Source organism: Giraffa tippelskirchi, chromosome 13, assembly GCF_054371585.1.
Source record: "Giraffa tippelskirchi isolate mGirTip1 chromosome 13, T2T-mGirTip1v1.2.pri, whole genome shotgun sequence".
Classification (NCBI taxonomy): domain Eukaryota; kingdom Metazoa; phylum Chordata; class Mammalia; order Artiodactyla; family Giraffidae; genus Giraffa; species Giraffa tippelskirchi.
This window is the reverse complement of record NC_137287.1, coordinates 6,870,693-6,896,357: the sequence shown is the minus strand read 5'-3', so window position 1 is coordinate 6,896,357 and position 25,665 is coordinate 6,870,693. Positions and strand designations below refer to the sequence as shown.

Here is a 25,665-nt window from a genome sequence, read left to right as displayed (position 1 = left end):
TAATGCACTTCTTCCTACCAATGGCATATGAGAATCCATGAAATTCAATATGGCCCCAGAGTCTCCCTGGAACTTCAAACTTCCTTTTACTCAACCACTTACCTGATACCCCGCTCCCCATGGATCCCCCACAGGCATCTCAGACTTCACTTGGCCCAAGTAGAGCTGTGGGTTTCTACCTCCTGGAGATGATCTCTGGTCAGTGTCCCTGGTTCAATGAATGGCATGTCCAACCAGCAAGCCACTCACACCGAAAATTTAGGGTTATCCCTAGTTGCTCCCGCCCATAAGTGATCAGACACTCTGGTCATCTCAGCTTCCAGAACACCCCCTGAGTCCACCCACTTCTCCCCGCTTCCCCAGCTCAGAACACCCCCTGAGTCCACCCACTTCTCCCCGCTTCCCCAGCTCAGAACACCCCCTGGATCCACCCACTTCTCCCCGCTTCCCCAGCTCTCACCCACTGTCATCTTGAGCCTGTGTCCATGTTCCCCTCAGCAGCCAGTGATCTTTTTAAAACCTAAACCAGCCCATCTCAGGGACCTCCAAAAAGCAGAGAAACTATAAGCCCAAAGCAAGCACAAGGAAAGGGAACAGCGACCGACTGTATTTTCTTGGGGCCCAAAGTCACTCGGATGTGAAATTAAAAGACGCTTGTTTCTCGGAAGGAAAGCTATGACAAACCTAGACAGCCTATGAAAAAGCAGAAATATCACTTTGCCAACAAAGGTTCATATAGTTAAAGCGATGGTGCTTTTTCCCGTAGTCACGTATAGTTGTGAGAGTTGGACCATAAAGAAGGCTGAATGCATCAATGAAGAATTGATGCTTTCGAATTGTGCTGCTGGAGAAGACTCTTGAGAATCCCTTGGACAGCAAGGGGACCAAACCAGTCAATTCTAAAGGAGATCAACCCAGAATATTCATTGGAAGGACTGATGCTGAAGCTGAAGCTCCAATACTTTGGTCACCTGAAGCGAAGTGCCGACTCATTGAAAAAGACCCTGACGCTGGGAAAGATTGAAGACAAAAGGAGAAGGGGACGACAGAGGATGAGATGGTTGGATGGCATCACTGACTCAGTGGATATGAGTTTGAACAAACTCTGGGAGACAGAAGGACAGGGAAGCCTGGCGTGCTGCACTTCATGGGGTCGCAAAGAGCTGGACACGACTGAGCGACTGAACAGCAAGCACAAGGAAAGACAAAGTATACAGAAGAGCAGGAATCAAACTGAAAAGAGAAAAACAATAGAGAAAAATCAGTGAAACCAAAAAGCTGGTTTTCTGTAAAGATCACAAAAATGACAAACCTCTAGCAAGACTGACAAAGAAAAAAGGAAAGAAGACACAAATTATCAGTATCAGGAATGACATAGGGAAGAGCATAACACACATCAATTTAACAACTTAGAAAAAAGGGACGAATTCATCAAAAAACACAAATTACCCCAACTGACTCAATATGAAATAGATCATTTGAATAGCCCTATAACTATTAAGGAAATTGAATTTGTAGCTGAAAAACTCCCCATAAAGAAATCTCCAGGCCCAGATGTTGACTGGAGACTTCTTCCAAATGTTTCAGAAGAATTAATAGCAATTGTACATAATCTCTTCCAGAAAATAAAAGAGGAGGGAGCACTTCCCAACTTACTATATGAGACCTTGATGCCAACGTCAGACAAAGACAGTCCAAAACCAGAAAGCTGCAGGCCAGTGTCCATCATGAATATAGACACAAAAATCCTCAGCAAAATATCAGCAAACAGAATTTGCATTACATTTTTAAAAATTATACATCACGGCCAACTGGAGTTTATTCCAGGGATGAGATGTTAGTTCAATATTCCAAAACCATTCAATGTAATCACCATATTCACAAGCTAAAGACATCCCATGACCATGTCAATCAATGCAAAAAAAATTTTTTTTGACCAAACTCAGTGCCCATGATAAAAACTCTGAGAAAAACAGTAATAGAGAGAACTTCCTCAATCTGATGAAGAACATAGATAATACAAAAATTTTACAGTTAATATTACAGTTGAAGGTGAAATGCTTTTCCTCTATAATTGGGAACAAAGCATTCTCTCCACTCTTATTTATGAGTTCTGGAAGTTCTAGCCAGTGAAAGGGCACGAAAAGGAAATAACAGACATACAGGTTAGGAAGGAATAAATAGGAGTGTTTCTATTTACAGATGACATGATTGTCTTTGTAGAAAATCTCAAGGAATCTATACCCATACTCCCAGAACTAATGCATGGGTTCAGCAAGGTCATAGGATCCTAGAAGATCAATTGTGTTTCTATGTACTAGCCATGAACATATGGATATCAAAATTAAAAACTCAATTTTACCAATTGTATTTAAAAAAACCTTATTTACAATTATTCCAAAAAAAAAAGAAGAGGATTTATATACCAAAAACTATAAGAAATCCAAGAAATCAATGAAGAAAGATGAAAGAAATCAAAAATTATCTAAATAAATGAAATCCATATTTCTGGATTGGAACAGTCAACGTAGTAAAGATATCAATTTTCCTCTTGTGGATGTACAGTTTAATGCAATTTCTATTAAAATCTCATCAAGATTTTTAGTAGATAGAGACAAAAGACATAGGAACTACAGTAGCTAAAACAGTTTCAAAAGAGAAGAACGGGGACCCCGGCATCCAGTGGTTAAGACTCCAAGCTTCCAATGCAAAGGGGTGCAGGTTCCATCCCTGGTTGGGGAACTAAGATTCCAGATGGCCCATGGCACAGCACCCCCCAAAAAAAAAATTTAAAGAGAGAGAGAAGAAGAAAGTGGGGAAAATCAGTCGACCTGATTCCAAGTCTCGTACAGCTACAGAAATCGAGACTGTGTGATATTGGCAGAACTATAGACACACATATCAATAGAATAGAAAAGAGAAGTTAGAAAGTGCCAGGCTCGACTGTGCCCAAATGATTTTTGACAAACATGCAAAAGCAATTCGATGAAGGAAGGATGTTTTCAACAAATGGTACCAAAATAGCTGGGACATCCCATAGACCAATAAAACGAACCTTGCCCTAAATTACACACCTCGTGCAAAAACCAACCTAACCTGGACCACAGACTCGTGTGCCAAATAAAAAACTATAAAATTTTTAGAAAAAACTATAGGAGAAAATCTTCTTAGACTTGACACCAAAAGCACAATCCATAAAATGAAAAACTGACCCACTGGACTTCGTTGAAATTAAAAACTTTTGCTCTGCAAAAGACTGTCATAAGAGGATGAAAAGGCAAGCCACAGAGAGGGAGAAAATATTTGCAAACCATATACCTGACATTGGGTTAGCATCTAGAATATACAAAGACACCTCAAACCTTTACAGTAAAGAAAAAAATCCAACTAGAAAATGGGCAAGCGACATGAAGAGACAGTTAATGAAAGAAGATATACAGATGGCAAATAAGCACATGAAAAGATGTTCAACATTATTAGCCCCTAGGGAAACGCAAATTAAAACCACAGTGAAACAGACTACACAGAATGGCTAAAATAAAATATAGTGACAACACCAAATGCTAGCCAGGATACACGAAACTGGATTACTCAGACATTACTGGTGGGAATGTAAAATGGCACAGTCACTCTGGAAACAGTCTGGCAGTTTCTTTAAAAACTAAACATGCAAGTACCATATGACCCAACAATTGCACTCCTGGGCATTTACCCAGAGAAATAAAAACCGATGTTCACACAAAAACTTGAATGTACACAAATGTTTATAGCAGCTTTATTCATTATAGCCACAAACTGGAAATGACCCAGTTGTTTTTAAATTAACAAATGGTTAAACTAACTGTGGCACATCCATATTACAAAATACTACTCAGCAATAAAAAGGAAGAAGTTCTTTTTTTTTTTTTTTTGGACTGAGCACAGCATGTGGGATCTTGACACAACAGTATCGATACTGTGTACAAATACTTGTGATTTGTACACTTAAAATGGTTAAGATGGCTAACTTTATATTATGTGTATCTTAACACAATGTGAATTTACAATGACCTTGAAATAAAGTTTAATTTAAAAAAATCCTAAAGCAAGTTATTTATCATCAGTACTTAAACCTTTCAATGGGGACTTCCCTGGTAGTTCAGTAGTTAAGAATCCACCTTCCAATGCACGGGACACAGGTTCGACCCCAGGTCAGGGAACTAAGATCCCACATGCTGTGGAGCATCTAAGCACATGCGCTGCAAACAACTGAGCCCAAGCACCACAACTATAGAGTCCAGGCACTGCAATGAAAGAGCCTGCAGGACACAACAAAGATCCTGCAGGACACAACTAAGACCAGACACAGCCAAATAAATAAATATTTTAAAAATAAAAGCTTCAATGGCTTCCCAACACTCTCTTACAATAAATTCCAAACTGACGCTTGCTGAGATCAGTCTCTGCCTCTGTACTGTCCTCACCTGCTCTGCTTCTGGACACGAACCTTTCTCCCTCAAGGTCCTTCATCCAGGACCTTGCTGCCTTAGGGCCTTTGCACCAACTGTCTTCACCCCATCTTCATACGGAGGCTCTTTCTCCCTATTTATGACTCAGCACCCCAGTCATCTCTTCAAAGAATCTCTGTCATGTCCTCTAAAGTTCTTGAGTCTTACTCAATCACGTTACCCTTTTTAAATTTCCTGGACTCATTAGGAGGGTATATTTTTTTTCTTGTTTTCATATTTAGGTGAATATAAACTCCACTGGGGGGCCTCCCTGGTGGCTCAGACAGTAAAGAATCTGCCCGCAATGCAGGTTTGATCCCTGGGGTGGGAAGATCCCTTGGAGAAGGGCATGGCAACCCACCCCAGTATTGTTGCTGGGAGAACCCATGGACAGAGGAGTCTGGCAGCTACAGTCCGTGGGGTCACAAAGGGTCGGATATGACTGAGTGACTTTCGCTTTCACTTTTTCAAACTCCATCAGAGAGAGGATTTAGTCTTATTCACCATCATATTCCACACCTGCCCCCGGCACAAAGTAGGTTCCTTTATAAACATTTGCTGAGATCCGTGAGTGCATGAACAAAGACAGAGAAAGACGCCTACGTGGGGCTCCCGGGGGAGAGGGTGGGGGCACAGGGAGGAACTGGGGACACACGCCAGTCCCCCAGTGCATTCCAAATCGGCTTCACTGTGCCCAGATTCGGTTACACTCATGTTTTCACAACCACACCCTCCCTTCCCCCACCTGCGCAGTTTTGTCATAAAAATGTCATCCGGGTGTAATGAAATAATGTGATGACTTCATAGTGCTCAGCAAAGAGAGGCCCCACCAAGGATTATGGCCCCGCTGATCCCCAAATCTCACTCTGCAGACGTGCAGAGACCCCTCCTCCCTGCCGTGGCCCCAGCCCAGACTTCACACAGAGCCGGGCGGGCGGCAGGAGGGCACTAGAGCAGGTGCCCCAAGCACTCGGGAGCAAAACAGCTCCGCATCAGCTCACGAGTCACTGGATATTTACACCTCTTCTCTGAGAGTCGGAGCCAACGTACCGAGGGCGTACCACCAGCAAGACACTGGCCTGGACACACCGTCACCCCAACACCAAAGCCCCCCAGTAACTTCATACGATGCATCATGTTTACAGAAGAAACAAGCCAGACCCCAACCCTCTTCCCTTCTCTTCCTACCCTCAGTCCATCCCACGCAGGGTGTGTGGGCTTTGTCTTTTTTCTAATTTTTTGGCCACACTGTGCAGCATGTGGGATCCCAAACCAGGGATCAAACACACACAGCACCCCCCCAAATTGGAAGCTCAGAGTCTTAACCACTGGGCCACCAGGGATGTCCCTGGAGCCTTTTCTTACCTCAGTAAATGCCCCTTGCAGAAAGCCCCAGCTCAGGAAAGCCCTCCGCATGGGCCTGGGCCCTCACACTGTATCCACACAGCATCAGTGACAGATGTAACCGTGCACTTGTTACTGCAGCGGTTTGACTAATGTCCCCCCTTCCCACCACACTGTCATCTCCCCAAGTCAAGGACTGGTCTGCGTTCTCCTGGGACCTCTGGGGCGTGTACAAAGGAGGAGATAGACAAATGTTCATTTGGGGGGAAAGGGGAGCTGGGCCTTGAAACCTCAGGAGCATCCCAGTGAGGCCTGTTTGATGGGCCAGAGTCAAACCCAACCAAGACCCTGTGACTCCCTGTGACCGTGGGCAAGTCACCTTGCCTCTCTGAGCCTCCATCACCTCATCGCAAGTGTGTGGACCGGTTTATCAGACAAGAACTTTGCTCCATAATGATCTGCGTTTACAGCTCACCATCACGAGCTCACTGTGCACGAATTCTATGTGTCCTGACAACTCTGGTCTCATTTCATCCTCCTGACATCACACCATCGATTCGGTGATGTTTCTTGAGCCCCCGAATACCAGGCACTGGGAGCCTAGAGGGACTGAGACAGGCTCTTCTCCTGTGGTCCCCAGGCTGGTGGGCTGGGCAGACGATGACCAGGCTGACCACAGAATGAATGCTGTGGGTCAGAGAGCAGCAAATGCTGAGAATGAGATTAAGTGGGATAAAGGGCTGGAGAGTTACGGGGCGAGAGAGAAGAGATGCTGGAACAGAGGACGGAATCCCGTAAGGCGATCCAGCGTTTCCAGCTGCTCCAGGGTGAAAACAGTCCAGGCGAAAGGATGGCAAAGGTGATGCCCTGGGGAGAGTCGGAGCCTCCAGGTCAGCCTAGTCCATGTGACCAGAGCCCAGGGAGCGAGACTGTCCATGGGATCAGGAAGAGAATGGTCAGCCACAGAGACAGGGAAGGACTTTAAAGTGAGATGGAAGCTCCTGGAAGATTTGCAGGAGGGCCATACCATGATCAGCCAGAAGGAGCTAGAAGGGGACCGGAGGGATGCGGGGACACAAGTGTGGTGGCTACGACCAGGACGATGCCTCTTAGATGCGAAAACCGCAGAACTGGGACCTGAACGCAGGTTGCACTTGGTTCCCCAGGTCACCAGGCAGCGACCTGCCACCGCTTCTGCCTGCCCAGCCAGCAGCCCGAGGTCACAGAGGGCGTGCACCCCAGCTCTAACTCAGATGTGAGTTACTGGAGAGGAAGAAAAGAGGGCAATCCCCTCCCTCCCTAACAAACAACAGTAACAGAAGTAGCGAGGACAATTACATCAGAAATACAGTATTCCTTGAAAGAACGGGAATTGAGTTTTACTTCACAAAGCTCCTGCTGGCTGAAGTTTTGAAGGCAGAGGGCAGGCTCATGACAGACACATGATTGAACATTCTGTTCTCGGCTCCTGATGCCAAGGGGAGGGAGAGACCTCCCTGAAAGGCCTGTAAACACCCATTCCAAAGACAAGGCCCCGATGCTCCTGAACCATTGTTCCCGTTATTTCTTCAGTCATAAACCAAAGGGCCCTTGTGAAAATCAATGAACATTTGACATTTTGTCAGTTGAGGTCAGTGATTCAGTACTTAGCTCATTTGGCTTTTCTTAAAGGTGCCTTAGTGTATTTAGAAAATATAAAAACCTCAAGCTGTAATTTTGACATTAAGAAAGCCAGCCCACTGCTCCCTTCCTTCCAAGGTTTTCTAGTAAAGGGAATCCTGACAGTTCATTTCTAAACCCAAATACAACACAATGGAGTGTGTGTGTGTGCCTGCATGCATGAACTTTTTTGTTCCACCTTCGGTGCTTTGTGTTTTTCCAGATTTTCTGATGTATAGCCCACTAAGTGTTCAGTCACATCTGATTCTTTGCGACCACATGGACTGTAGCCCGCCAGGCTCCTCTGTCTGTGGAATTTTCCAGGCAAGAAATACTGGAGTGGGTTGCCATGTCCTACTCCATGGGATCTTCCTGATCCAGGGATTGAACTTCTGTCTCTTGGGTCTCCTGCATTGGCAGGTGGATTCTTTACCACTAGTGCCACTTGGGAAGCCCTTGTTTCCACCTTGGGAGCTGACCATGGAGTGTACCCAACACACGGGACTGCAGTTAAAGCCCAATTTGGAAAAACAAAAATACAACTGCTCATGTTTATGCCTCAACTCCAAAGACAATATAAGTTTACTGAAGTCAAATCCTATGTCTTGTAAAGAGCCCTTTCCGAGCTTGGCTCCCTACTTGCACAAATCAATACTGGTGAGGTTGGAACTGTGAGACAGGTATAGCCTTGCTCCTCATGGCCTGGATTCCAGCACCAACCAGCAGCTTCCCTGTCGGAGCAGTCATTCCTCACACTGAGCAGGACCCTCCCTGTCAGGGTCACTTATAGATCAGACTCCAAAGACCCTTCTTCTCAGAAGATGCTCCCAGGATCAGGAGATGATGACCTGGTCCTCTGATGATCCCTGATGATGAGAAAGGCAGAAGAGTCTTGGAATTTGGGTCCTGGGACTTGAGGGAGGGAGGGAAAATGGGGTCTCTGTGCCCTCTGCTGAAAAGGAAAGGGAGTTAGGGGTAAATTCCCTGGTGGTTCAATGGGTAAGACTCTGTGCTCCCAATGCAGAGGGCCCGGGTTTGATCCCTGGTCAGGCAACTAGATCCCACATGCCACAACTAAGACCCAGTGCAGCCAAGTAAATAACTAAATAATAGTTTAAAAGAGGAAAGGGAGGCTAGCATCTCTTCTTCATTATTGATCCATCGGTCATCCTCTAGCACAGCATTTAAAAGTAGCCTTTTGCCTTCAGTTTTTAATGGATGTATCCATTTACTTGGGCTTCCCAGGTGGCTCAGTGGTAAAGAATCCGCCTGCCAAGCAGCAGATGCAGGTTCGATCCTTGAGTCGGGAAGACTCCCCTGGAGAAGGAAATGGCTACCCACTCCAGTATTCTTGCCTGGGCAATCCCATGGACAGAGAAGCCTGGTGGGATACAGCCCATGGGGTCACAAAGAGTCGGACACAACTTAGTGACTAAAGAGCAGCAACAGAATCCATTTACTTAGCCATCCCTCCTGCAGAATGAGTTTACCAAAATACTTGTATACAACGCAGACCCCAACCAAAGAACCTCTACTACTTAAAAAATGATGAAAATCAAAAATCACTATTTGGCAAACACCATAATAATAATTATGGCAAGCAAGAATCATCAATGGATGCTAAAACTACCGGGAGAAAGTAGGAGGAACAGCATATTTGTCTAGACTTCAAATATCTCCCCACAATATACTTATAAATGACAAAGGGAGAAATAATTACACAACGGTGGAGAAACCTGGCTAAGACACCACCTTAACCAAGTGGTCAAAGTTAACATCAGCAGTATCGATTCTATGTACCTCTTAATACGTGCCCCAAGCAAGGTACAACATGTCTTTCACAATTTCCTTCCCCAAAATGCATAATCTCCATCAAATAACTGGCTAGTACTTTCACAAGCGCTGAGGTCGTGAAAGACAAAGTAAGACCAAGAAATGGCCCCAGACTGGAGGAGACTAAGGAGATATGATAACTTAAATGTAAAATGGGGAAAATAAAACCAGAAAAATGACATGAGTAGGATGGTTGGTAAAATTTAAATAAGGTCTGAGTTTAGGGTATTATATCATTGCTAATTTCCTGGCTTGGATAATTGTACTATGGTTGTAGAAGATATTAACCTTAGGAAACTGCTATAGATTCAATGTCTGTGCTTCCCCCAACCCCCACCTCTAAATTCTTATGTTGAAACCTAATCCCCAGTGTGATGGTATTTGAAGGTGGGGCCTTCGGGAAGTGATTAGGTCATAAAGGTGGAGCCCTCATGAATGGGATTAGCACCCTTTTAAAGACCCCAGGGAAGATACATTGAGAAGAGGACTGTCTATGAACAAGGAAGAGAGCTCTTTCCACATAATGAATCTGGCAGCACACTGATCTTGGACTTCTCAGCCTCCAGAACTGTGAGAAATAAATGTTTGTCATTTAAGCCCCCCAGTCTATGGTGGTTTGATACAACAGCCCAAAAAATGGACTAAGACAGGGAAGTTGGTGAGAGGAAAAGCTACACAGAAACTCTGTTTACTAGTTTTTGCAACACTTATGTAAATATAAAATTAAACTTTAAAAAAAGTTTGAAAAAAACACTTGTAAAATTGTTAAAATATATATATGATAATGTGATTGAAACATGGTCTGGAACAGCTAAATTAGGAAACCACCTAAATATCCATCAATTGAGGGCATGGGAAATAAATGATGATGCTTTCCTACAGTGGAATACTACACAGCTGTTAAAAATGAGGTGTCTCTATGGGAATATATTGCAAAATATTTTCCTGAGGGAAACCAAGTTACAGAACAAAATAACATCACTTAATATTTGTTTAAGAAAATAAGTTTACAATCAGGGACAAAGAGAGTAGATTGGTAGCAGCCAAGGGTGGGGGGCCTTGGGAGTTTGGGATTAGTAGATGCAAACTGGTATATACAGAAAGGATAAACAACAAGGTTCTACTGTTTAGCATAGGGAACTATATTCAATATCCTGTGATAAACCAAAATGGAAAAGAATATGAAAAATAATATATATATATGTATATGTATAACTGCATCACTTTGCTGCACAGCAGTAATGAACACATTGTAATTCAACTATACTTCAGTAAAACATAAATTAAAAAAGAAAACGACAATATATTTACATATATACATATATGTGGAGAAAAAAATCTGGAATGACATTTTAACAGTGGGAATATGGAGGTGACACTGGAAGAGGAGAGAATGCTCATTTTTTACTTTACTCAGTTATTACCAAATGTTTGAACTTCTTTTTAGCAGTTAGGATATATCACTATCTTCATAATAAAAACAAACAATAATAATTCTGGCCTAGGAGCATACTCCTGTGGGTCGCACCAATTCATGATGCAGGCTGATTCTGGGGTCAGCTCCGTGCTGAGCCCTATAGTGGGCAGCACTGTGTGGGCACAGGCCCCAACTCAGGGTCTCACTCTTTATCTTTGGTGATGAAAACATATCCAACTCATGATGACCCTATGATGGTTAATTTTATGTGTCAACTTGGTCGAGCCACAGTACCTAGCTCTTTGGTCAAATATGAATGGATGTTGCCATGAAATTATTTCTTTAGATGAGAATAACACTGAGGGAGTAAACTTTGAGTAAAGCAGATTACCCCTCCATCATGTGGTGGGCCTCTTTCAATCAGGTGAGGCCTTCAGAAAAAGACTGACCTCCCCTGAGGAAGAGGGAATTCTGCCAGCTGATTGCCTTCTGACCCCAACTGCAACAGCAATTCTTCCCTGAGTCTCCGGAGCCTACCCTGCAGCTTTTGGAGGTGCCAACCCACACCACCACATGAGCCAGTTCCTTGAAAATCTGTCCATCTCCCGTATATATCTACTACCATACACTACTGGGTCTGCTTCTCTGAAGAACCTTGCCCAAAACAGACCCCCCACGCAAATGTCCTCTTAGTGGAGGGCACAAAGTGTGCTCCTAACACAGAAGGGAGAGGGATTTGGAGTTTGAGGAGGGTGGTCCCAGGCAGAAGATGAGGAAGCGTCTTTGAAACAGAAGCCTAGGGCTGGAGAGGAGTAGGGGTGAGGGGGTAGGGAGTCCAGTTCCTGGAGTTGGAGCAAGACCTGAAGGGGCAGAGGACAGGGAGGCAGGCAAGGCTGGGTCTCAGAGTCCCTGGATGTCTAGTCACCCATTCAGACCTCTGTCTGTGAATGCTGAGGAACTCCTGGGAGCTGGGACAGGAGGACACTGGAGGCAGGAGCAAGGCTGTGAAAGGGGGCGGGCTTGAGGTGAGTGGGGCCATGAAAGGGGCAGGACTGCGGTGGGTGGGGCTATGCAGAGGCGGGGCTTTGGGTGGGTGTGGCCTTCAACAGGGCGGGGCTGTGGTGTTGTGGGTCTGTATTTTTGGGGGCTCCAAAATCACTGCTGATGGTGATTGCAGCCATGAAATTAAAAGACGCTTACTCCTTGGAAGGAAGGTTATGGCCAACCTAGATAGCATATGTAAAAGCAGAGACATTACTTTGCCAACAAAAGTCCGTCTAGTCAAGGCTATGGTTTTTCCAGTGGTCATGTATGGATGTGAGAGTTGGACGGTGAAGAAAGCTGAGCACCACAGAATTGATGCTTTTGAACTGTGGTGTTGGAGAAGACTCTTGAGAGTCCCTTGGACTGCAAGGAGATCCAATCAATCCATCCTAAAGGAGATCAATCCTGGGTGTTCATTGGAAGTACTGATGTTGAAGCTGAAACTCCAATACTTTGGCCACCTCATGCGAATAGCTGACTCATTGGAAAAGACCCTGATGCTGGGTAGGATTGGGGGCAGGAGGAGAAGGGGACGACAGAGGATGAGATGGTTGGATGGCATCACTGACTCGATGGACATGGGTTTGGGTAGACTCCGGGAGTTAGTGATGGACAGAGAGGCCTGGCGTGCTGCAATTCATGGGGTCACAAAGAGTCGGACACGACTGAGCGACTGAACTGAACTGAACTGAACTGAGGGGATGGGACTGTGGGCGAGCGGGGCTTGTGGTGGGTGGGGCTCTGGGGCGGGGCTTGAGGTGGGCCCCCAGAAGAGGGGCTTGTGGGGCTGTGTGTGTGTGTGTGTGTGTGTGTGTGTGTGTGTGTGTGTGTGTGAATGGCCTCGACTGGCCCTTTTGCTCATCAGATATCCACTGGATTGTGAGGATCTTTCAGCTGGGGAGCAAGTCCCTTTCATCTTTTCACACATAGTCCCCATACCCAGTACACAAAAGGTGCTCCATAAATGCGTGCTCGACTCTGTTTCCAGGTGTCAGCCCTCCTACCCCAGCAGCTCTGCTAGAGCTGGGTTCACCCAGAGGAAATAAAAGGAAAGGCAGAGCTGGCCAGCCCTGCGGCCGTTACCTCACAAGGTTGGCGCAGGGCCCGGGCCACCGGCAGCTCTGGTACACGCGCTGGACCACCGTCTCCGAGCCGTTCTGCACCTGGCAGGATACCGTCCGTGTCACCGTGTGATGGCACCAGTGCCTGTGGGGAGAGCAACAGTCACGTCAGTCCCGCCTGTTCCTGAGGCGTCTGACTGTGGATCAAAAGGCCGTCCAGGCCAGAAGGGGACCCTCCACATACCTTCAGGGCCACTGCCGCTGGGCAAGGGGCCCACTGAGACCCTCTGCCCCGGTCAGTGGGAGAGAGTAGCCACACCCCTTAGCCATCAGTCCGCACCCACCCTCCCCGCACCCCGCCCTGCATCATTCCAGTCTTCCAACAACTCCATGTGAAATCAGGATGGGGCTGTACCCCTGCCAGGAAATCCCCCTCTGGAAGGGAAGACTGTCGGGGAGATGATTAGAACACACTGGAACGCGGGGTCATAGGGACAATCACAGGATGAGCATGGCGCTGTGAAACTGTGGGAACCCAGGAGGGCCCCCAACCCAGGTCCTAAGAAAGGGCTCCAGCTGAGAACTGAAAGATCCGAGTCAGCCAACCCTAAGTGTAGGGGCAAAGAGTGGAGGCAGTCCACAGAAGAGACAGCAGAGTGAGCAAAATCAAGGAGCTGAGACTGACCGTCGTGGGTTCAGAGACCTGCCTGCCAGAAGACCAGACTGGCCAGAAGACTGGAGGAAGGGGAGGAGCCAGGAGACAGGAAGAGGCCTGGAATATGTCAGGCTAGAAGTGGATCTCATCCTGACCATAGGTAGGAGCCACTGAAAGACTCTGAGCTGTGGCCAATGACTCAGATGGCTCTGATTTTAGAAAAGTCCCTCTGGTGCAGTGTGTAAGAGCTGAGGAGGCCTGAGCTGGGACCCAGCGGGGGGTGGGAGTGCAGAACATGTGCAAACAATATGGTGATTGGATGAAGATGGCAGACACCTCATCTCCAGATCCTAGAAATTGAAAATCTAAAAGTAAGTCCCCCATGAAATCATCAAGATGGTGGCAGAGGAGGTCCCTTACTCAATACCCCCCAGTAACAATAATTTGGCAGTCGTTCTCAGACAAAAATGCCTTTGTGGGAGCTTTGGGATTTTTGCAAACTATTTATCTGATAAGGATTGATATCAAAATATATAAGGAACTCATAAAACTCAATAGCAAAAATTAATAATAATCCAATAAAAAATGACCAAAGAATCTGAATAGACATTTCCCCAAAGAATACATGTAGAATACATACAGATGGCCAACAGAAACATGAAAAGGTACTCAACATCAATGTGTGAAAGTCGCTCAGTCATGTCCAACTCTTTGTGACACGACCCCATGGACTATACAGTCCGTGGAATTCTCCGGGGAAGAATACTGGAGTAGGTAGCAGTTCCCTTCTCCCGGGGATCATCCCAACCCAGATCTCCTACATTGAAGGCGGATTCTTTACCAAGTGAGCCACCAGGGAAGTCAAAGAATACTGGAGTGGGTGGCCTATCCCTTTGCCAGGGGATCTTCCCAACCCGGGAATCGATCCAGGGTCTCCTGCATTGCAGCAGATTCTTTACCAGCTGAGCTACCAGGGAAGTCTCATCAGGGAAATGCAAATCAAAATAAGATATCACCTCACACCTGTTAGGATGGCTGTTATCAAAAAGACATGAGACAACAAGGGTTGTTGAAGGTGGGGAAAAAGGGAACCATGGTACAGTGTTGGTAGGAAGGTAAATTGGTGCACCCATTATGGTAGGTTCCTCAAAAAAATTAAAAATAGAATTATTATATGATCCAGGAATCTCACGTCTGGTTAACAAAATCAGTATCCCAAAGAAATATCTGCACCTCCATGTTCACTGCAGCATTATTCACAATAGCCAAGATGGAGAAAACCTAAGTGTCCATCGACAGATAAATGGATAAAAACGTAATGTATATATACAATGGGATGCAATTATTCAACTATAAAAAAGAAAGGAAACTTTACCATTTGTGACAACATGGATCAATCTAGAGGACATCATGCTAAGAGTGTAAGTCAGACAGAGAAAGACAAATCTGTATGATCTCATTTATAAGAAGAATCTGAAAACGCCAAACTCATAGAACCAGAAAGTAGGAGAGTGGTTGTCAGGGGAGAGGGGGATGGGAGAGATGTGGAGATGTTGGTCAAAGGATACAAAATTCCAGTTATAAGATGAATAAGTTCTGGGGATCTAATGTACAGTCTAGATCTGTACAGGGTGATTATGGTTCATAATACCATACAGTACACTTGAAATTTGCTAAGAGAATAGATCTTCAGTGTTCTTACTTGTGTTCTTATATACATAAAGAAGGTAGCTATGTGAAATGATAGATGTGTTAATAATCCATGGTAATCATTTCACAATGTATATGCAATTAAATCATCACATTGTAAACCAAAAAAAATCAAGTTGTACAATCTAAATAACACTTTTTATTTTCTTTTTTTTAGTTTATTTATCTATTTTTTAACTTTAAAATATTGTATTTGTTTTGCCATACATTGATATGAATCCACCATGGGTGTACATGTTTTCCCCTTCCAAAACCCCCTCCCACCTCCCTCCCCATCCCATCCCTCCGGGTCATCCCGGTGGACCACCCCCGAGCACCCTGTATCATGCATCGAACTAAATAACACTTTTTAAATTTGTCAATCAGAATTCAATAAAGCAGATAATACAAATAAAAATGTCCCTAGGAGCATTGGAAAACAAAAAGCAGTGGGACAGGTACTTTGAGGAATTTGAGGAACTAAAAGCACCAGGGACTTAATTGAAGGAGGAAGCACAGTCCAAAACACACAGGGAAGACTGGGTTCAAGGTGGGTGCACTGTAGGAGCAGCAAATGTGGCTAATGGGATAGGGGAGGGGTGCAGAGGTGACTGTCAGAGGACCACAGTAGAAGGAGCCAGACAGGTAGGACCAGGATTCCTAATCCTTGCTGGTGTCAAGAATCAGGCATTGGTGTCACACAGATGAAGTAAGTTAGAAAGAGAAAAACAAGTACGTATATTAAAGCATACATGTGGAATCTAGAAAAATGGTATATAGATGATCTTATTTGCAAAGCAGAAAAAGAGACACAGACATGGAGAACAAATACAGGGACACCCAGGGGGAAAGCAGAGGGGTGTTGGGGGGAGTGGAATTGGGAGATTGGAATTGACACCTATACACTATTGCTACTATGTATAAAACAGATAACTAAGGAGAACATAGTGTACAGCACCGGGAACTCTAATGCACTGTGGTGACCTGAATGGGAAGGAGTCCAAAAAGGAGGGGTATATGTAGAAATATGGCTGATTTATTTTGCTGTACAGTAGAGACTAACACAACATTGTAAAGCAATGCTTCAATAAAAAATTAATTTAAAAAAAAATCAGGCATTGAACTCGCCTGTTTAGTGGCAGGTGTGATCAGAATAGGTGCCTCAGAGGCTGATGACCTCCAGGAAAAACTGGGACTCTCTCAAGGTCAGAAGTTGAATTCTCAAACATTCTTTATCCTCTACCTATTCCACCAACCCACCAAGTGGCAAAGCCACAATGAACAGAGAAACAGAAACAGCTAATGGAAAACCCCAAATGCCAAGAATTTCAAACTAAGAAAAAAAGGCCAATACCCTGCAAGGCACTGACTCAACAGAGAATAAATCACGCTTCAAGAAAAAACAATTAATGAAGCAATTGGAGATGCTTCCTAATGGAGATGGTTGTCTCCAGTGTAATTAATGTCCTCAAGGAGACATAATTTTTCACACATAAGAAATACTGTGAAATAAAAAAGTCAGAAACCTTGGAAACGAAAAATGACTGGGAAAAGAAAAAAGGCTCAACAGATGGGCTGAAAATACAGAGCAGACAAATTAAGGAATGAGCTGATGAGTGGATAATGTGAGCCATGACCTCTCCAAGGATGCACTGCAAAGGGACACAGAGATGGAAAATGTGTGAGCAAAGGTGAGGTACCCAGAGGACAGACCAAGTTCCAGCTCACATCTATTAGGGGAGATCAGAGAGAGCACAGGAAAGTATAGACTTGAAGCAATAATAAAGAGTATTTCCCAGAGCTGAAGAAAGACATGAATTCTTGTGTGTGTGTGTGTGAATAATTTTTTCATTTTTAAGTATTTTTATTGAAGTACAGTTGATTTATAATGTTTCAGGTGTACAGCAAAGTGATTCAGTGTTTTTTATATATATACATATATGTATGTATATATACACATACATATATATTCTTTTTCAGATTCTTTTCCATTATAATCATTACAAGATGTTGAATATAGTTCCCTGTGCTATACAGTAGGCCTTTATTGTTTAGTTCATTTATATATAGGAGTGTGTATCTGTTAATTCCAGATTCCTAATTTATCCCCCTCCCAACTTTCCCCTTTGGTAATCACAAGTTTGTTTTCTATGTCTGTGAGTCTATTACTGTTTTGTTAAGAAGGTCATTTGTACATTTGCAGATTCTACGTATGAGTGCTATCCTATGATATTTGTAAGACACGAATTCTTAATTCGAAAGGGCCCACTGAGTGCTAAGCAAGATGAACAAAGAAATGAATGAAAATAGAGTACGTGCAAAAGTGAATCAACAAAATCAAGCGCAGGCTTTTAAAAAATCAAATAGACAGAATTTAGATAATTATTATTGAGAAACAAACAAAATACATAAGTAGACACTGAGAACAAGAAAAAAACTCCATATAGAGATTAGACATTGTAAATAAATACTGTATCTGATCGTAACATCAAAATTTTTCAAAATCTTGACAACTGGACAATTTTCTAGGAAAATATATTGGCACCGTCAAAAATACCATAAAGGAACATGAAAAAGCAGTCAAAAATCGATCCCTCTCCCCAAAGGCACCAAGCGGCCTGGTTCCGCCACCAGTCTGCTTCGTGACTTGAAGCAAGCCTCAGTGAAATAAAAAAGTCTACCTCTCAAGGTTATTGTGAGGATTAAACGAGCAGGTCCAGGCTACTGGTGTGGGAACAACACGGCACCACCTACCCCAAGGTGTCATGACTGGTTAGCTGGCCACTTGAACCCCACAATGTTCATAAAAGTGTAAGAATTGTCCTTCCTATTTTTACAGATGGGAAAATAAGTAGTGGGAGAGGAATTCCCACTGCCCATGACTCAAATCGGAGGACGAGTTGAGGAGGGAATCCAGCTCTCCTGCCCAGCGTTGTACCTACACAATACAAACCACTGTCTCTGCCAATTACTCAGGGAAACCGGGCCTGGACCCTTCCTGCATCTCTACCAGGGAGCATCAGCAAGAATCTCGAGGGTTGAACTGCTGCTCAATCCAAGGACAATGCTCCACCCTGAGAGTTGCCCCTGGCGATCTGGAACAAAGTCCAGCCACTTCTGGGTCAGCGCTTTCTATAGGGAAATGAGCTATGAATTGGAAAACATTTTCAAATGCCTCGATTCATCATCTCCAGACATTTGATCTTTTAATGGGCTGTAAATGGCTTCCCAAAATCAAAACCTGGCCAAAAACAACCAAGAAGGCAGGCTGAGACAAGGAAGGAGGGCTCCAGGTCTTTTCAGATGGAATTCTAAACCCTGTTCATCTCCAGGCTCCCGAGGTTCCAGGGAATCTTGGGAGAAGACACTCTGCCCTCACATGGGGTCCCCCTCAGGATCCCTAGGTCCTGAGTATCACACCTATGTCTTCTGTTTGGTGGGTGGCATCGCACCACTGCCCACCCTCACCCCCACCCCTGACCGTGATGAGTGCACAGTGGTGGGTGAACGAGGCTGTACGGGCTACAGAATGATTCCACCCAGAGACCGGCTTGACAGCAGAAGTACAACTCGTGACTGCACCAGAAGGACTGGCCCAGGGGCACAGAATTTGGGAAAGGCAGGGTTGGTCTTCAAACTGCCTAGGAAGTGAGGGTAGCCTCAGCAGCCTCCATCAGGATTGGGAGAGGGGGGACGGTCGGCATTATTTGGGGACATCATCTCAGCAATATCCATTCATCATTGCCACCTACCCTCCAGTTAAGCTTTCATGGTGGGTCCAGGATGGGAAACTGACTCCCAGCTTTGGGGATAAATCTGCTCCCCTCCCCCAGGCTTGTTTCCTTAGGAAGAGAGGCCCAGGGCTACAGTCCCTAGGGTAGCACAGAGTAGGACACGACTGAAGCGAATTAGCATGTGCACACACACACACACACCACCTCTGATGTGTGTTAGTCTCTCAGTTGTGTCTGACTCTGCGACCACACACACACCACCTCTGATGTGTGTTAGTCTCTCAGTTGTGTCTGACTCTTTGCGACCCCATGGACTGTAGCCCGCCAGACTCCTCTGTCCATGGGATTCTCCAGACAAGAATAATGGAGTGGGTTGCCATGCCCTTGTCCAGGGGATCTTCCCAACCCAGGGATCAAACCCACGTCTCCCGCATTGCAGGCAGATTCTTTACCATCTGTGCCACCAGGGAAGCCCAATCTACCCGTGATGGAGAAGAGCAACTGACTTGGCCCTGCTCCACCTGGCCCTCAGAGGGGCTGCTCCCAAGCAGCTTTCGCCACGCTAAGTGTCTGGCTCTCTGACTTGGTGAATCGTGAAATCCTTCGTTGAGTCCTTTTGGAAAAACCAGCGCTAAGTGGCTTTAGGAAACCATGTCATGATGAAACGGAGAGGTCTTTGGAACACCCCCAGCCCATGCTCTTCTCTGAACAAGACCAACCAATCCATCTCTGATGCTGTTTTACCCGGGCGATGCCACTGCAGCCCTCCCCGCCTTAGCCCCGGGACCCCCTCCCCCACCGACCCCTGAGCCCCAGTCCTGTCTGAGCTTTGCTTTGGGACCTGATCTCCCCTCCCCCACTGACCCCTGAGCCTGACCCAAGCCTGGGGGCATTGACAGTGCCCTCCTTCCCACAAGGACCACAGAGTCTGCCCCTCATCCCTGCCCCACGCTCTGCTCCACCCCCATGTGGCACCACCTCAATGCTTCCTTTGAACCCCAACACATGTGCCCCACTTGCACGGACACACCTCGTCACAGCCCACGGACCACCTCGAGACACACCACTGCAATCCGTCCACGACTGAGACCATTGCTCCCCAACCCCTTGTCGCTCCATCTTGGTGACCAGCCGCACTAAGTTTCCGGTCCCCTGACCCAGAATCCCCAGGGGGAAGCTGCCCCACCCTCCACCTTCTCCCTTCCTCACCCTCCATGGCTGACCAGCCCTACATCAGGAGAGTCCTGCCTGCAGCCAGGCCCTGGGCCCATGGTCCTGATTCCCACAGTCCAGCCCCTGCTGGTCTGCCCGTCTCCCTGCAGTCTCCTCAAGGTGCCACCAGAGGGCGCTCCCTAAACCACAAATCTGGCCCAGTCACCTCCTCTCTGGAAAGCCTTTCTTAGCTCCCCACTCTCACAGTTCCCACCCACCTCCCGGGTGTTACCTCCAGGCACGCTCCATCTTGCCATTTACCCTGTCACTCTGTCCTCCCTGGCATGCCACCCCACCTTCTTTCATTCAGCCAACTCTTACCCTATCAGCCTGCACTCAGGCTCCCTCCCCTTGGGGAAGCCCTCTGATCCTCTGCCCCACAGGGCCCCTGCACGCCCGCTGTCTTAGCCTTCATTGTACCTGAGGACCACAGGCTCCCAAGGACAGCGGGCTCAGGGCAAGCCCTGTAAAGGTGTCCTCATCTGTCTGACCCTAAGCCCCACATCCCAGAGGGACCCTTTCCGGTCCACATTCACTCACTCTTACTAAAAACTGCTTCTCCGGCTCAGCCCATGGGGTCTGCTCCCATGGCAGCAGCCACCCACCTCAAGGCTGGGGGTGTCCTGTTTCAGGCCCCCTCCACCTGGCCCTCACTGTTCTAATTACCTGACCACACCTTGCCTGATCAATTCCAAGGGGGACCAATTCCGGGGTGGGGGGATGCCTGCCAGCTGGGCTCAAGAAATTCCGTGAGAACTGAAGTTTGTAACTGAAGGCCATGGTCAAATGGATGGGTGGTTCGGATGACGCTAAGGCCACACCCATGACACAGAGCTCACAGGGCCTGGGCTGGTCCCCAGAGGGTGTGGGCAGAGGAGCCAGCTCCCAGCCCCTCCCGGGGGCAGAAAGAACAACTCTGGCCCAAACAGAGTCAACCCATGGGTCCCGAGCACTCAGAGACCTTCTCCTGCAGACAGTCAGGCCCAGCCCCTCAAGACTGGTTTCCTGGTTGACAAAGCAGTTTCACATACTGTCATAGGCTGACTTGTATCCCCACAAATTCGTATGCTGAAGCCCTAACCCTAGTTACCTCAAAATCTGACTGTATTGGCAATAGGGTCTTTTAAAGAGACAATTACATTAACGTGAAGTCCTTACAGTGGGTTCTAATCCAATATGACTGGTGTCTTTATAAAAAGAGGAAATATGGATGTGATATGAACAGAGGGGGCTTCTCTGGTGACTCAGATGGTAAAGAATCTGCCTGCAATGCAGGAGACCCAGGTTCGATCCCTGGGTCAGGAAGATCCCCTGGAGAAGGGAACAGCAACCCACTCCAATGTTCTTGCCTGGAGAGCCCCATGGACAGAGGGGCCTGGCAGGCTACAGTCCATGGGGTCACAAAGAGTCGGACACAACTGTTGACTTTCATGAACAGAGGGAAGATGACTGAAGACATGGGGAGAAGGTGGCCATCTGTGAGGCCTCAGGAGAAAGCACCTTTGCCAGGACCTTGATCTTCAACTTCCAGCTTCCAGAACCGTAAGGAAAGTAATTTCTGTTGTTTCAGCTGCCCCCTGTGCGGTACTAGGTTATGGCCGGACAACTCAATCACCTGCATGACCTTGTTCAACTTCTCAACAAGTCTCCGGTAGGAATTCTACCAAGAAGGAACCCAGACTGCAGGGGAGATTCAAGGTCACGCAGTGATAAGTGATCAGTGTAGGTTTTTTTTTTAATTGAAATATAATTAACCTACAACACTATGTGTTTCCAGCATAGAAAAGAGCGGTTCAATATTTCTACACCTCACAAAATGATCACCGTAATAAGACTCGTGACCATCGGTCACTATACAAAGTTTTCACGATATCATGGACTATATTCCCCGGACTGCACATTCTATCCCCAAGATTCATTTATTTTGTAACTGTAAGTTCATCCCTTTTATCTTGGGTCTTGAAAGGCAGCCTTCTAATTCCAAACTTCATGCGGTATCCACGTGGCCATGAAGGACAGCGGAGAGTTAGCAAATACCGTATACTCCGGCAGGCCCTCAGGGGACCACCTCACACGCCAAACAGCAGGCAGAGGGGCCAGCCCTCGCCTCATGTATGAAACCATCAGGACAACTGCTGAGGGCGTTTCAGGCCACAGCAGGGCTCATGAGTTGGGCTCTGAGCGGGTCCTGTCCCCTGCCCCCTCCCCCCTGCGTTACCTAATCAGGACCTCCTCACACAACCCTGGGCAGTCAGAACTGCTATCATGCCAGGTTTCCAGGTAAGGAAACCAAGGCATATCCAAGGCCACCCAACAAGTCAACGGACAACCCAGATTCAAGCCCAGCCCTTAGCCACCAGGCTATCCTGCTGGCTTGACCTGAAGCTCACCCTGAGAGCCTGGGTCTCTGCATACAGGAGTCTGAACACCTGGGGCCGTGCTGCCAGGAGGGGACGGGGCCGCAGACCATGACGGATGGAGGCAGCGGGGGTGGGCGTAGTGCTGCTGACGGAAACTGCGGAAGCCCGGGAGCTGGCAGATGCAGAGACCTAGCGCCTGGGAGGGAGTCGGGATCCAAGCTAGATCTCCCCAGCCCATAGCGAGGAGCCAAATCTAACAAGAGGAAACACGACCAGGCAAACGTGGAGTCCGGCACTGCGGCCCCAAAACCCAGCGGACGAGCCCCAGATGGGGTACAGTGGTTCTCGCCAACAATAAGTTCACTGTGAGTCAGCAGGGTGTGCGGTCTACAGCAAGCAAAGGCGATCTCAGGCCGTCTGAGCAGCGGAATAACGTCGAGAACATCCCTGCTCGCCTCTGCACCGGCCCAAATACGGCGGGCCCTGGGCTGCACCACCCAGAGCCCCTCAATGTAGGGCCTTTAGTCCCAGGTGCTAGAAACACTGCCAGGGGTCATTCAGCCTCAGCTGCCCAGGACCACCTCCCCCAGGTCCCAGGTCTTCCCGAGGACCCGTCCAGTGTCTGACCCGTCCAGTGTCTGGCCCCTGCACAAGATGAAAGGCCCAGCCACATGGACCGCAGGACAAGTGAGAGGGCCACTGGAGGTAAGGGTCCACATCATAGCTCAACATCTCCCTCTAACTCCTGCTTCTGCCCCACCCCACCGCCTGCCCCAGCTTCCACGGGCATCAATCTTAAGAGCTGCCCCCAATACACATCCTCCCTCTTGGACCCCCATCTCAGAATCTGCTTCCTGGGAACTCCACCTGGTATCTGCCATGAGCCCCCCAACAGGAGAGGAACAGAGGTGTGCACTGGGAGGAGAGGGCTGCTGGCCGCTGTCCTGGGAGCAGGAGACGACAGGGCTGGGAGCAAGGTGGGGCTGAGGACCAGTGAGCATCCACGGGAAGACGACAGGTCAGAAGCCCAAGATTTGGGGAGGGAGAGGGAGAGGCCCCATACCCCTCAGATTCCCACCTGTTCTCTCCAGTAGGTGAGACCTGTTGGCAATGGATCATTCAGACATATTCAGATATATGGGCTTCCCTGGTGGTTCATTTGGTAAAGAATCTGCCTGCAATGCAGGAGACCCAGGTTCAATCCCTGGGTCGTGAAGATCTCCTGGAGAAGGGAAGGGCAACCCACTCCAGTATTCTTGCCTGGAGAGTCTCTTGGACAGAGGAGCCTAGCAGGCTACAGTCCATGGGGCTGCAAAGAGTCAGACATGACTGAGTGACTAACACTTTGGATATATTGAGCAGAAATAAGCTGAGGGCCACAGTGGGGTGGGGCAGCTTGGGAGCCCAGCTCTCCACCCAGAGATAAGTACAGGGGAGCCAGATGACCCTTGCTCGTGGGGCCACCAAGGGCCCAGAGCAGAGTCAGAATACGAAGACCATCAGAAGATAGACTTCCACTCAGGCTGGGGAGGGGTCTGCTCCCAGAAGGGTGGGCCACGGTGCAATGAGCTGCCCATATGGTTGTAGTGGGTTCCCCATCCCCGGAGGTGATGGGTGAGCAGAGGTAGGACACCCACTCAGTGGATGGAGGGTGAACATATGCAAATGGCCCTCAAAGAGCTTGGAGGAGACTCACCCTATTGGGAAAGAGGAGGTAAGACACAGAAGATTTTTTCACGAGATGGGAAGCCGGTCAGTGGGGTTCCAGGAGGACCAGCTGGTGGCCGAGGCCAGAGGCTGAGCCCATTCGGGATAAACAGGCACGGTCCTTGAAAGCATCAGCCAAGGCCCCACGGAAGCCCCCTGAAATGGCCTTTACCACCTAGGTCGAAACTAGGCCCATCCATGGGCCACCATGCGACGTCTCGCAACAAAGTAATTGTCCAAGAAACTGGCTGACATTTCTCTCCATCTCTCATCTCTCATCCACCAAAACCACTGTCCGGAGTTAGGGTTTTGTTTATGTAAGGATAACTGAGTGTGTGTTACGCTAAGGCCTGATGGGTTTTCAGGGCACAAAAACCAATAGGAGTGTTTGGATAAGCAGATCAATTTGCCTGCATCTCCTCCCAATCGTTTTTACTGGAACTGCCCGTTTCAAGGCAACACTGGGGAGGAATTTAAGTACATGGGAGGTCACTGACTTTCAGAGGGAAAGGATGCTGATCAGAAAGCCCCGTGGCAACTGACCAAATGTTTCTGTAAGAAAGGAGCGCGCTGGCACAGACTCCAGGGTGCCAACAGAGACTTCGAGGGGTAATTCAGATCCGTGGGCAGGTGGGGGTGTGCTGGAGAGCCGGCAGACCCCAGGGATCTTGGCTGTGCTGCAGGCAGCCTCTGGGCTTCCTCCCACTTCATTATTGTCTGCACTCATCCTCTAGCACCTTCCACAGCGGGGAATTCTTGAGGCCTCCCCCACCAGAAAGGAGGCTGGAGAGAGCCCTGCATGGAACATCAGCTACTTAGGAGTTGAATTTCTCATTCAGAGGAGGGCAGCTAAGGGAGTATATGATTTGGCTGAACAGACCGTGTGGTTTTCGAGTATTTATATCGATCTGCGTCTCCTCCCCTTAATGGGAGCACCAGAGTCAGCGAGTTTGTGAGAAGATGGGGCCAAATGCGTTATGTGGGTTCAGCGTTCCTGCACACGTTTAGGAGGACCACGTGCTGAGACGCTCTCTGGCCACAAAGACCCCGCCACCAGGACCAGCACTGGAACTGACGGGCACTTTTCCTGAGCGCTCACAGAGCGCCAGCGAGGCGCCATGCCTTCGTTCTGGACCTCCCAACGGTCCTCGGTGTCCACTGGGGACCAGGATGCATTTGGTCAGTGAGTGATCTCTGTGGAAAGTGGAGCCTTCTCGTGTCCAAGATCAGGACGGATCCAGCAGTGTTTTTCTCAGAAGACATGGTCCTCTGTAGTCTTTCTCAGGTGCGTCATCTCTCAAAACCACCTCCTGACTCAGATTCTGTGGGGACAGGCCCAGGAACAGGCAGGTGTAATGGGTTCCCAGGTGATGCTGAGTAGGAAGGAGTGGCATGAATGAGAAAGTCTTCTTTCTCCCCCAGGTCTCTTTCCTGGGTTGGAGAGACTCGGATAGGCCCAGCTC

At 47.5% G+C, this 25,665-nt stretch overlaps 1 protein-coding gene across 2 annotated transcripts in view; it reads right to left on the bottom strand.

The window, feature by feature from the left end:
* The window catches only part of COL26A1 (collagen type XXVI alpha 1 chain), a 164,104-nt gene that overhangs the window by 108,231 nt on the left and 30,208 nt on the right, over window positions 1-25,665 (bottom strand). For both annotated transcript variants that reach the window (XM_081556228.1, XM_081556227.1), the window contains exon 2: window positions 12,868-12,990. In XM_081556228.1, coding sequence (XP_081412354.1) covers window positions 12,868-12,990 — 123 coding nt within the window. The remainder of the gene's footprint in view (window positions 1-12,867; window positions 12,991-25,665) is intronic.